The following is a 13,542-nucleotide window of genomic DNA, read 5'->3' on the forward strand; positions in this document are numbered from 1 at the left end:
CGTGCAACTGTGCGCGCGTAAATATATTCGGCTAATAGATCAATAATAAGGTATTTAATGGTTTTCGAAGTGTGTGTGGAAACTTGTATGGACTGCGCCCGAAGGTGCTGCCATCTGTATTGTCAATGTTGTTGGGTAGCTGGAGCAATAGCAGGAGCAGGAGCAGGAGCAGCAGCAGCAGCGTAATGGAGACGTGAGCATTTTATCCGTGCGAATACCCCGTTTATCGTTATTTCGCGCGTATCATGTTATCTAATGCTGTCCTCGGCTCGCTCGATCGAGTTTACGTACAGTGAATGAAACCGCTTTGCGATAGGATTTACTCAGATTTTCCGGGATAGCTCTGTGCCAATGTTTACATGATAATTTAGGATGGGAACAACCTTTTACGATTATCGTACGTTTGGACATGTAATTAACTATTTATTATAAATCGAGCTTGTCCGAGGTTACAATCGGTTGATTAACGATTGCCGAATCTCCATGTTACACTATTATTCCCATTGAACTTGCTTTTTTATAACCTCTTATTTTTCTACAGCTGAGACAGGAGTGTTGAATTGTGTTCAGCCAGTGGATAGGATTGTGTAGTGAATAAACATTGTTCTGTGTCTAAACAAATGCAACGACAATGATGAATATCAATGAATGGTGATATTTAACATCATGTAAAGTATTCATCTAAAACTTGATTAATGGACTTCAAAATGAAAGATATCATTAAACCGGACTGGCTGTGCGCGATTACAATTTCATTCCAGTCTTGGCACATTGTTTTTTTAGTAACCTCTCTATCTTTGATACTTTAAGTGTATAAGTGTGTGAACATATTACAGGTATTGTACTTGATCTAATGGTTACTATCAAAACTTAAACCTTTACAGTTTACTTCTACTTTCTGTTTATATACAAAAGTGCATTTTCCTAATGCATTGTTTATCACCCTTAAAGAAACTTTATCAAATCTCAAATTAATTGTCAATGTTTTTATTTGAAACATTAGCATGATATGTTTACATGTAATTACATGATTAATGTAAATTAAGATAATGCACAGTGTGTTTCTTTGATACACATGCAAAGCATGCATTCATATTAAGTAAATAATAGTAAACCATTATCAATCATTCATTAAATTCTTTCAACATGTTCAATGAAACTACAATCAATGTTAATCATGCATCCAAATTGCATAAAGTATTATCATAAAGTAAAACATCAATATGACCAAAACTTGAAGATAGGTTATTTCAATTTTCTTTTTATTTTGCATTGACAAGATAATAATTGAGATTACTATAAACACTAGTTCCATCTATAAAAACAATTATAAATCAAAACAATTATTTCTATTTCATTGTTACTATTTTGTTGTATATTACAATGATAGATGATAATCAATGTAACGTTTTTATTGATATATTTGTTACAGTTCAATTAAAAGTCTACTTTCAAGATAATAAATATATGGATAACTATGTAGTAAGTATATTTAATAACATTTGATTAAAAAAATGTATGTATAAAGAAATAATATAATGCAAATGGACCAATAAGAATATTATTTGTTGATTAATTCATTTTGTATTTGTAGGGTGCGCATAGCCCACCTGCATGTGCCACGTATCACTAGCTTATTCGGTCTAGTAGAATGGCACAACGAGGGAAGAGAGTTAATAGAAACGACAATGATTTGGCGTCTTGTCCAGGCGCGATTAAAAGGCGTAAATGCAGATTGGGACCGGCTGCCACAGGTTCATCGGCCCTTCCAACAGCAACGGGGCCTTCAGAAGAGGAGGAGACGATGGCGTCGTCCAGTCAAGGGGGGCATCCTGGACCCCCCGACCTGTCAGCGACATTAAGATTTCAAGTATATACAATCGATCAGCTGCTGAGGCCCCAGCAGAACTCTTTCGTAAAGATCTGATCAGTGCTATGAAATTACCGGATAGCGAACCATTAAGTCCCAACGAATACTGGGTTATTACTGATCAGTGGAAACAGGAATGGGAAAGAGGTGTTCAAGTACCTGTTAATCCAGATTCCCTTCCTGAACCAAAGGTTACTGTTACGCAAACATCACCTTTGAAATTACAACATGGTGAATTCAAATTGTAAGTATCAAATCGACATTTACATACATTTTACTTGAATTATATTATTCGTTAGATAAAGCTTTTGCTTTTTCTTTCTTAACATGAATTATTTTTCATTTGTAGACCTAAAAAATTTATAAGAATATCCCGAGATGATTATTTCAATCCTGAAGATCATCATTTAAGTACCACACCTTCACGAGCTGAGAAAGCTTGTGCTTATGATCTGGATGATACAGATATTGCTTGGTTAGAAGTTTTTAATGGTGAAAGAGCGCAGGTAAGGAAATATTATCATTGTTTATATGTTCTATATCTCTAATATGCATTGCATATATAAGTCAAATTTATATTATATTATATTGAATTATATTTTCAATTCATACAACATTTCCATTTGAACATTTATGATACATTTGTAATTGCAGTTTGCATTGCAACTTAAAATATATATTTAATTCAATTTTAAGAGAAACATCTTTCTATTATTGTTTTTATATTATTTTAGACTGGTCAGCCACCTATCACAGAATCAGAACTAGAACATGTAATAGAAGAATTAGAAGTACGATGTTGGGAAAGAATACAAACAATTGTTAAAAATGAAGAAGGTCTTGGAATTGAATATGATGAAAATGTTATCTGTGACGTTTGTAGATCCGTAAGTATTTTACAATTTCCATTATTTTGTATTCCTTAAGATTGACTTTTTTTGAACAAGAGAGTGTAAAACATAAACATCAAAATTATTCTTTTCTTTTAGCCTGATTCTGAAGAAGGAAATGAAATGGTATTCTGTGATTGTTGCAATATATGTGTACATCAAGCATGTTATGGTATTACTTCGATACCAGAAGGTTCATGGTTATGCAGAACTTGTTCCTTAAGTCAGCGACCAGACTGTGTTCTGTGTCCAAACAAAGGAGGTGCAATGAAGTGTACACGCAGTGGACAAAAATGGGCTCATGTTTCTTGTGCACTGTGGATACCAGAAGTTAGCATTGGTTGTGTTGAAAAAATGGAACCCATTACAAAAATATCCAGTATTCCGGTAATTATTTAGAAATTATTCTTCAATTCTTTCAAATTTGATATATCTATAAATATTGATATAATTAATGAATTAATTAATTATTTACAGCAAAGTCGTTGGGCTCTCATTTGTGTTTTGTGTCGTGAACGAGTGGGTGCATGCATACAGTGCAGCATAAAGACATGTAAAACAGCATATCATGTTACTTGTGCTTTTAAATATGGTCTTGAAATGAAAGCAATTATTGAAGATGAATTAGCCGATGATGGTGTCAAATTAAGGGTAAATATATTAATAAATAATCCGAATGAATAAATAAATATTTGATTGATTAATTAATTGTCTATTTTTTTCTCTTTCAACAGTCTTATTGTCAAAAGCATAGTAGAACGAATACAAAAGATAAAGTTGGCGTTGGAGGAAATGTTGGAAATAATGGTGGTAATGGTGGTTCAGATTCAGAAGATGGTGAATCTAGAAAACGTAAACGCAAGGATATGACTTCAGAAGAAAAGAACCAAGCTCGTGCAGCCAAGTATGTAACGCCGGCAAAGAGAACTAGAGTTCTTAATTGTAGTATTAGAAAAAATAAATTGTACGTTTTTATTTTATTGTTTTAAACATTTTCTTTCTTTAAAATGTAACATTAATTAGTATTTAATTTCATAAAGTAACATTTTGATTTGTCACTTTAGGTTACAAGAAATAGAAGCTGAATTTGATAAACACGTATCACTAAAAGATGTCATATCGCAACAGTTGGACATAGATACTGACGCCATTGTATACATTTATAATTATTGGAAGCTAAAACGAAGGGTAAGTTATTATTATGAACAAAACATGAAATCATTGGAGCTTTAATTAAAAACATCGATATTTATTTATTTTTGTTAATATTTTAGGCTGGTCACAACAAACCATTATTGGCACCACGTTGCGGTGAACTTTCAAGTGCCGGAGCACGCGCTCAAGGCCAAGCAGCAGATTTAGAAAAGATGCGTACATTTGTACAATTACGACAAGATTTAGAACGAGTGAGAAATCTCTGCTACATGGTTGGTAGACGCGAAAAGCTGTGCCGTTCCTTTTTAAGGTTACGTGAACAAACATTTCACAAACAATCATTGATATTATCCGGACCACCGTTACCAACATCTGTAATTGCATCTGTACTGGCAGCTAATCATGGACCATCGGTATATGATCGTGTATATTCCCATCCTGAATCTGAATTACATACGCATAATGTTGAAACATTGATGGCAAAAATAGCTGGTGTTGGATCATCCACCACCACCCAGCCAGTCTCGAATAATGACAAGAAAGTACAACCAGATTTTAATGGTGCATCTAACAAAAAGATATACTTCAATGGTTCAGTCAGAAAGAAAAGTTTATATGGTAGTGACTTGTCATCTATGAGCAGTAGTGAACCAGACGTAATTAAAAGTACTGTCAAGGCGTCCAACAAATGTTCATCAAAATCGAAGAATTGTAAACTTGAGAGTGACTCAAGCACCGAGGATGAAGAAAGAACAAATTCACCGAAGTCTAAAACAACAGCTAGACGCAAAGCCAAGAAATCATCTGGTGTTGTTCAAGATAGAACTCATTCTTTGCTTCATGAAAGTAGTGAAAGTGATAAATTAGATACTGTGAATAATAGATCTCGTACGTTACAACATATGGAAAAAGAACTTGGTAGTGCGACAGGAAGTGAGAGTGATGAGTTGTTGACTTTAAACACCAATTCGGCATCGCGTCTAGGACCTTCTGCTGCTTCAGCAATATATTCAGATACAGATTCAGATTCTCAAGAACATGCTTCTCATTCGGCAGTACTTATAACTAAAGCTGCAGTTAAGGAATTTTCTGCAGGAGACATATTGAAAAAGAATTTCACTTGCAAGGATTCTAACCTGGACGATCCTATTAAAAACAAAGAGAATGTTAAGATCATGAAGAAAAAAGAATATCCGTCAGCTCTTATAGTACCTCAAAGACAAGCTGCGAAAAAGGCTTCCGAAATAATGCAAAGATCGCAAGCTAAGAGGGACAATTTGACAACGGAATCTGTCGAATTTGTTAAATCACCAGGTGAAGAAAGTAAATCTATCAAACAACAACCTAAAGAAAAATCATCCGGTAAAAAGCAAAAGGATAATAAAATGTCGAAAGATCAAACCAAGACAAACGACGTTTATGATTTTGACAAAGAATTTGGCGACGGTATGGAAATTCTAGCTTACGTACCACAAAGACAAGCTGCTAAGAAAGCAGCGGAACATATTAAAAGTGGATTGGGTACTAAGATCGTTCAACCTGATGCTGAAACGTTGGATGTTAAGCCAAAGAAAGATTCGCCGGATAGTGGGAAGAAGAAAGAAAGTAAGAAGGAAGAAAATAAAAAGGAGGAATCACCTAAGAAAGAAGAAATTGTTAGAAAAGAGACGACGAAGGAGGATCCATCGAAAAAATCGAAAAAATTATTAGAGTTCAAACATATATCTTCTTCTGTATTATCGAGTAATAGCGATAGTAGCAGCAGCAGTAGTTGTAGCAGTTCATCTGAAAGTAGCAGTGACACTGACGATAGTAAAAGTCCTGTACAACACAATAGAAGTTCTGTTAAGGATCAAGCGTCTTCATCTAACACGTCTTCTGAAAGTGATACCGGCAATCAATCCAAGAGTAAGGCTTTAGTTAAACGATCGTTTATTAAATCTATAGACGAACCTATTGATTCTGATAAGAAAAAGACTATAGGACGAAAACTCAAGAAGCTGCCCGATAAGAAGCTTAAAACTTCCGACGGGCGGCATGGACCAGAGTTTCAGCCGCCGTCTACTGAGAGAGAAGAATCAAGCGGAACCACCACCTCAATCTCTAAAGAACAACATCAACAACTTCAACAACAACAACAACATCAACAACAACAGCAACAGTCAGAAGAATTACAACAACAAACAGTTAACAAAAAATCAGATCAACGAGAGTCATCTAAAAAATCCGGGATATTACAACCACAGCTACCAACTGACCAAAATCTGTTTAGTGGGTCTCGAAATAATGATGGGTCACGAAATTTATCTGGGTCCAAATCTGTTAAAAAATCCAATCAAATCGTCAAACAATCAGAACAACAACAACAACAACAACCACCTTCCAAAATTAAAGAAGACAATAGTACAGGATCATCTAGAACAAAATCAGATACACGAAAACGAAAATTTAATGATATTCTCTCATCAAAAGATGACAAAAACGTTAAAGAGACATCTTCCTTTAAGAAAAGTGAAAAGAAATTAACTGAAAAACCAACGAATAAAGAGATTGTTGATAAAGATATTAACAAAGATAATTCTAAAACGGTTACGGTAGATTCTATAAAGTGTATTGAAAGTACCTTAAAGACGGACGATAAGAAAATCAAAAAACCTAGTAATAAAAATGCAGCAAATACATTAGAAGAAGAAATGAAACAACGTCGTGCTGAAAGAGATAGTCCTAAAAAATCACTCAAAGGATTGGACAAACTTCTTGAGAAACGTGAACACATGGACAAATTATCTAAAAATAAAAATACAGAAGTTAAGATAGAAAAAGCAATATCCACTGAACAAAGTAATACAAAAGGTTCTGTTCAAGATAAACTTCTCATAAATGACACAATAAAAAGCGAAGATCACAAGAATCACATAAGTGAGAACAAAATGATTGTAGATAAACCAAAATCAGAAGAAATGTCAATTAAAAACGATGGTACTGAATTAACTCATGACAAATTTTCCGATAGAAAAAGTAAAAGTGAAGATAAGATTGAAACTATGCCTAGCACAGATTCTTGTGAACCTCGATTAGCTGCAATAGAAGAACCAAGTATGACCAAGGAAGGAAGAGACGATGCATTTTCAAAACCAACACTCGACAAAATCGCAGTTCCCGAAAATGTTGAGAAGGAAGTTAACAAAAGAAAGAGATCAACCAATCGTTCAATATTTTCACCTCAACATGGTAGCAAAGATCCTAGCGTAAATGAATTTTTTGATTTTGATCAAGACATGTTAGCGGATGAAATGGTAAACGATGATGGTTTTAATATTCCTCGTGATGCCGAAGAAAGATCAGGACCGTTATTGTTCTCATTTAATAATGAATTATGGTTCAAAGATGATTCTAAGGAAGAGAGTGCACGAGAGACGATGCATTTGGTTGAAAAATTGCGTATGGAATTGTCGAAAAAATCAAATCCTAGTCAGTTCGAGTTAGAACCGGCCACCGTAGAAGAGGACATAAAGAAGGAAGAAGCACAAGCTGAAAAGACACTCGATCAAATTCCTGAAGAGAACGAGGTCAAGATCTTAGAAACAGAGACTGCACCGATGCAAGAGATGAAGAACACAACGGAGGAGCTTGCTCGAACGTCTGACGACATTGCTTGTAAAAATCATGCGACAGAGGAAAAACGAAAATTGTGTTATACGAACAATAGTGATCATTATGTGCCCTACAATAACGAGGACCTTGAAACCTCTAAAGTAACAGTGGTAGAGCGTGCTAAGTTGGACAGAGCAGAAGCGGATGAACGGTGGGTCCCACCGAGTATAGAAAACTTTAGTTCCGCGGATGTGCACTTAAACGCATTAATAGATAATCAAAATCATCGTTATGGCAATCATCAATTTACAAATGATATCACGAACGTATTACCGGAAAGCAATCCCGATGTATTGGTACATTCACAATTGAATATGAACATGCAGGAACAATATCTCTTACAACAGACTCATTCCATGGTCCGTGCTGCACAACATTTGGAATCGCACGCGGAAAATCGAGCACAAACTATGGCAGTAATGGATCAACAAGTAACAGGAATGTCCACGCAAATGGTTGACGAAATAACACCGATGGAAATGGTGAACAGACATCTCATAGGTTTGCCAAATTCGGAGGACGATCAAGGAAGTGAGATGGATCGAGTATTGGAGAAAGAAGAAATGTCATCGGATATGAGACAAGATTATGTTCAAAATGGTTCTCCGTACAACGAGATGAATCCTTCGCGTCAGGATACTCGTTGGGCCGAGAGTCAAGTATTACCATCACGAAGATCAACGTCTTCTTCGATTACATCTGCCTCATCTGGTGAGGATCATACGGCGATTCCACCTTACAAAAACATAACACCTATGCCATTCCCAGCATGTTCGGCGATGGACGCCGCGGCATATCACGCCTATTCCGAAGCAAACTCATATGCTGGTCCTGTTTCTCTATTCCCACCTCAACCATGCAGTGCTCCTTTACCATATCCATCCCCAGGCACAGCAATGTTTCCACCACCTTTTGGTGCACCATTTCCTACCCCGCAATCCTTGTTATCGCACGTACCTAAACCATTGGAAGATTCGTTAAATATGCAAGCATCACCATGTACCGCAGCATTCACTTCCTCTTCTCACAACATGGCCTTGACCGCAGCAATGGTATCACCTACGAAAGTACCAACACCACCACCTCAATCAGCACAGCCGTCACTCGAGACGGAACACGAACCACCTCAATTACAACAAGATACAAATGTATCCGTGATGCCACCGATGATACCATCATTCCTTGATGGCACGACGACAACGGTGACTGCTACAGCTGCTGTGGTAACCACAGCAACGACTATAACTACAACATCTGCATCCATGTCAACGGCAATGTCGACGACTATGTCACCTACACCAATGGCAACGGTGACCACTGCGTCAACGACATTGACGTCAACGGTACAAGTCAGCGAAGCAGCTGCAGCTGCCGTTGTTGCTGTAGAAAATACTCAAGAAGTTCAGGTCGATTGCAAGACGGTAACGGTGCCTCAACAGTCCGGTAAGAAATCACCATCAAAACCTACGAGAACATCAGCCAGGGTTACATCTCTTCAAGGAAAATCTCCTGGAAAATCACCTAGACACGGAGAGACAATCAAAAGTACTTCGGTTAGCAGTACTGGTGCACGTGGTCGTGGTCGGGGAGGAAAGAGTGGACAACAACAACAGTCTAGTTATAGAAATCGTGGCCGTGGACGGGGTAGGGGTCGAGGTAGAAACAATCAAACGTCAACAATCATGCTCTCGACTTTCCCCTCGAACGCAATGCACAACGACGATTCGATTCAGAACAAGCTCGTCGGTACAGTTTACGATTTCGATTCTGACGAGGATTCAACGAACGAGACCAACATCGCAGACCTGAGGACGATGCGAGAAAGGAAGAAGTCTACCGACATCGGAGGTGAAAAGAGAGGAGCAGAAGGATCTCTCCTGATGACCAATGATGGAATACATCAATCTCGTCTATCTAGTCCGAGTACGTTACATAAGAAATACTCTGACGATAAGAGGTTATCGTCACCAGCAATGCACGATGCTAACGTGGCAAGTGGTGGAATAGTTGCTGGTGCCGGTGGCAGCGGTGCCGTAAGTGTTTCTGCTGTAGTTGGGAACGTGACAGCAGCAGCAGCAGCCATAGCTGAATCCGAATCGAATGCTGGTCAAGTGTTTGCCGATACTGTTTTACCCTTGCTTCCTGGTCCAGTCGATATGCGAACTTATAACTCGAATGTCGATGCACCCAGTTCGTCATTGAGTCATTCGCAATCTTACGCAAATCATTTCCTCAATTCACTCGCTGCTGGTGTTTCTACGGATTCGGTATTGCCAGATATCGAGGAGGACATCGATAAAGAACTGCAGTCCTCTCTGATTGTTGGTAGCAAACAACAGGTTGATCCCTCGTCAAAGATCAACTATAACAATCCAAGCATAGACACCGTAATGGCATCTTCATCTAATTTCAAAGAAACCAGCAAAGTATCCCTCTCGGAGTCTCGTAATCAATTGAAAGTTAAAATCAAAGGACCATTCCTCGATGCAAATTACGTGCCGGCATCGTCGGTACCGCCATTGGCACAACAGGCACCTGTCATCATAACACCTGCCGCTACCAGTGCATCGGTGGCCTCGGGAACGTCGAATCTTCGAAGGATGCGTAAGAAGGAATTGCTGCGACAATATTGTTCGCAGGATATGAACATGGACGGTGATCCGGCATGCGGTAACGCGACCTCGGCACCTATCATTCTACCTCCTGTCAATCGTACTGTCATAACCATACCGAAAGCTGTAGCATCTATGACAAGTATACCAACTAGAGAAGATTACAAAGCTGTCGTAGATGCTAACATGGAAAAGAAACGAAGAAAAGAAAGGGGAAGTTTCCTCGACACAGTAGACGAGGAAGGAGTCTCCGATCGAAGACGTGGCGGTGGAAGCGGAGCTGGTGGAATGGTCTTTGCTGGTAGCGTAGATCGTAGTAGAAGAGGTAGACAACCAAAAACATCTGTTACAACCATGTCATCTATGAGTGGTTCTGCGTCAGGAGCTGCAGCGGCAGCAGCAGCAGCAGCCGCGGCTGCTGTTGCAGCAACAGGAGGTAATACAACTGGTGCTAGTGCAACTGGAGTTGTAGCACCGACTGCTGCATCAGTCGCTGCTACGGCTACAGCTGCAACAGCTGCTACAGCTACCACCGTCACAACCAACAACACCGGTCCACCTAAGTTAAAGATCAAAATAGGTAACAGTATAATCGGCCAAGAAATGGGCAATGTGCAACAAGACGATAGGACTAGAATAAGGCCTCCTAAAAAACGTTTGAGCAGTATTCCTACAACACCAAGTATAGAAGAACTACGTAGGGAGAGCATGAAATTCCGACGTATGATAATGGCCGGTTTTGACAACGACGATGAAACAACTAAAGGAAAGAGCAAGAAAGATAGAAACGGTAAAAGAAAGAAACGTCAATCTAGCAAAAAGGAAGCTCGCGTTCAAATCTTAGAGGGTGGCGCATCTACGCCAAAATTAATCATACGAATAGGAAAGAGTACTAGCAATTCGACGAGTAACGAATTTCGTGAACCTAGTAATGACATTTCGAGCTTCCTCAGTAGTGGTATCGATGTGGCTGAACGCGGTGGACGTGGTGGAGATTCGAAGAACGCTGAATACGAGGCACGGATTGGTGTACCACCTGCAGCTGAACCTTCCAAGGAGGAACACACCTATCCCATGGACAGTGTCATTGACGATAAACAACCGACGGATTCTAATACGAGTGCCACCGCCCTTAGGAACGTGCGTTCCGCTAAAGTTACACCAATAAGATTAAAATTGACTCGTTGTCAGGAAGGTTACGAACTTAAGGATCCAGTGGCAAGTAGTAGTAGTAGTGCGAGTGACGATAGTGCTCTGGTGAACTCCTCGCTTTCGTTAACCACCTCCTCCTCATCCTCCTCCGAGTTGACGTGTAACGATTCTAGGAGCGGTAAACACACGGATAATAAACAATCTTCCAAAGAGGACGATATTCCTTTGCTGTCCCAAAACGCGACACACAATTCGTCGGGATGTCCGCCTGCGCCGCTCCCACAAGGATGCCAAGTTAGGTGATAATTAATGATAATTGTATAAATTATATACGAGAAAAAAAAACAAACTATAATTAGATGATTTAAGGTTTATATATATTTAGAAAGAAGAAGAAGAGGAGGAAGAAGTAAACAAAAAAAAAACAAAAACAAAAATATATGTATATATTATATATATATCTCAATGTATATATATATATAATATTCATATATATGTATGATAAATATTATTATTATTATTATTATTATTCGATGTTAAGGGACGAAGAGATTGACTCATTAGATAACGTTGTAAGTGTGTAATATAAATTATTAATTAATTCTATTGTAAATGATCTGAGGGTGAAGTGAAATGTCACAAAGTGCCCAAAATTCACCTTAATTAATTTACATGTGCATTTCAAACGTGAGATGAGATATTGCACTTCGTTAAGGTTTCTATCGTTAAATGCGCTTCCTACCTACCTACCTACCTAACCCTCCTCCCCACCCACCCCCACCCACTCCAATCGCTCCATCCTTTTTAGCCAATCATGTCTTTCCCTTGAATTATTATGTTATTTTTTTTTCACATTTGACAAACACGCTACGAAACTAAGTTTTACCATGTATATGTGTAATTATAATGGATAAAGTATAGGTGATTTGACGTAATGCAATTTATATATTGGATTATATAAACAAAAGGAAAAAATATTCTAATATATTGTTTTTAATTGTTTATTATTATTATTATTATTATTATTATATTTTACTTTTATTATTATATCTATTATTATTATTATTAATATTATTAATATTATTATTATTATTATTATTGACATACCATCGCGATGTTACATCTACTCGTGCAATAGATTATTATTATTATTATTATTATTATTATTATTATTATTATTATTATTATTATTATATTTTAGGTTGGCAATAGATATATCGAAAAAAAAAATTTCAAAAGTAGTAAAAGTAGAAGTAGTAGAAGAAGAAGAAGAAAATATGATGGTGGAGGAGGATGAGGGAGGAGAAAAATGAATGTTGCACAATTTGTGTTGCGGTGGGTATTTTTTTTTTTTTTTTTTTTCTATTAACGATAGAGACCTTAACGAATGCCGGAACGATAAATAAATAAAAAAAAAAAATATATATATATATATAAATATAAATAATTTGCTCTGTACAAAGAATTGAACTTCTCAAAAATCACTCGAATGAAAGGAAGAAGAAAAGGAAACAAACAATTAAACAAAAAAAAGAAATTTTAATTAAAAAAGGACAAAACACACACACACACACATGCACACACATATTAAGAAAATAAATTTCTATTAGATTGAATAAAGATTTAAAAAAAAAAAAGTGTTGAAAAAAATGGAAAGTAAGCAAAAGATATGGAAAAAAAAAAAATAAAAAAATAAAAAGGGAAAGAGAGAGAGAGTGAAAGAATGAAAGAAAGTATGAAAGAGAGAAAAAGAATGAAATAGAGAGAGACAGAGAGAGAGAGAGACAAAAAAGGGTGTTTTTTTTTTTTATTTCTACATACATTTTTTTACAATAATTAATTTGCAATTATGCATAAACAAATTAAAGTAAAACAATACTTTGTTGCGTTAAATTTGACAAATTTACAAATTAATTTGACAGTCTTAAAAAGAAAGAAAGAAAGAAAAAGAAAAAACATGTAAACAGAGAGAAGAAGCAGAAAAAGAAGAAGAAGAAGAAAGTTTTTGAGGTTAGGTTTAGAAAAAAAAAGAGATCAAAAGAAGCAAAAAAAAAAAAGAAAATGAACGTTTTTGTTCAAATTGTACATTCATTCACTCGAATGAAAGTTTTTTTTTTCTTTTTTTACTCTCGTTGTTGTTGTTAATGTTGTTGTTGTTGTTGTTATTGTTACATATGAAAAAAAAAACAAAACAAAAACTTACACGACA

At 36.8% G+C, this 13,542-nt stretch overlaps 1 protein-coding gene across 1 annotated transcript; it reads left to right on the top strand.

Annotated features, from left to right (window-relative positions):
- The first annotated feature begins 57 nt into the window (after nucleotides 1–57).
- Nucleotides 58–13,104, top strand: rno (PHD finger protein rhinoceros). The gene is given in 11 exon segments (XM_015329604.2): nucleotides 58–193; nucleotides 1,433–1,482; nucleotides 1,595–1,826; nucleotides 1,829–2,114; nucleotides 2,220–2,376; nucleotides 2,605–2,757; nucleotides 2,860–3,147; nucleotides 3,238–3,411; nucleotides 3,495–3,664; nucleotides 3,825–3,948; nucleotides 4,035–13,104. Coding segments are annotated over 9 exon segments (9,129 nt in total). The 5' UTR covers nucleotides 58–193; nucleotides 1,433–1,482; nucleotides 1,595–1,651; the 3' UTR covers nucleotides 11,637–13,104.
- The last annotated feature ends 438 nt before the right edge of the window (nucleotides 13,105–13,542 follow it).

Source organism: Polistes dominula, unplaced genomic scaffold (genome assembly GCF_049000335.1).
Source record: "Polistes dominula isolate Pdom_NZ unplaced genomic scaffold, Pdom_raw_medaka contig_80, whole genome shotgun sequence".
Classification (NCBI taxonomy): domain Eukaryota; kingdom Metazoa; phylum Arthropoda; class Insecta; order Hymenoptera; family Vespidae; genus Polistes; species Polistes dominula.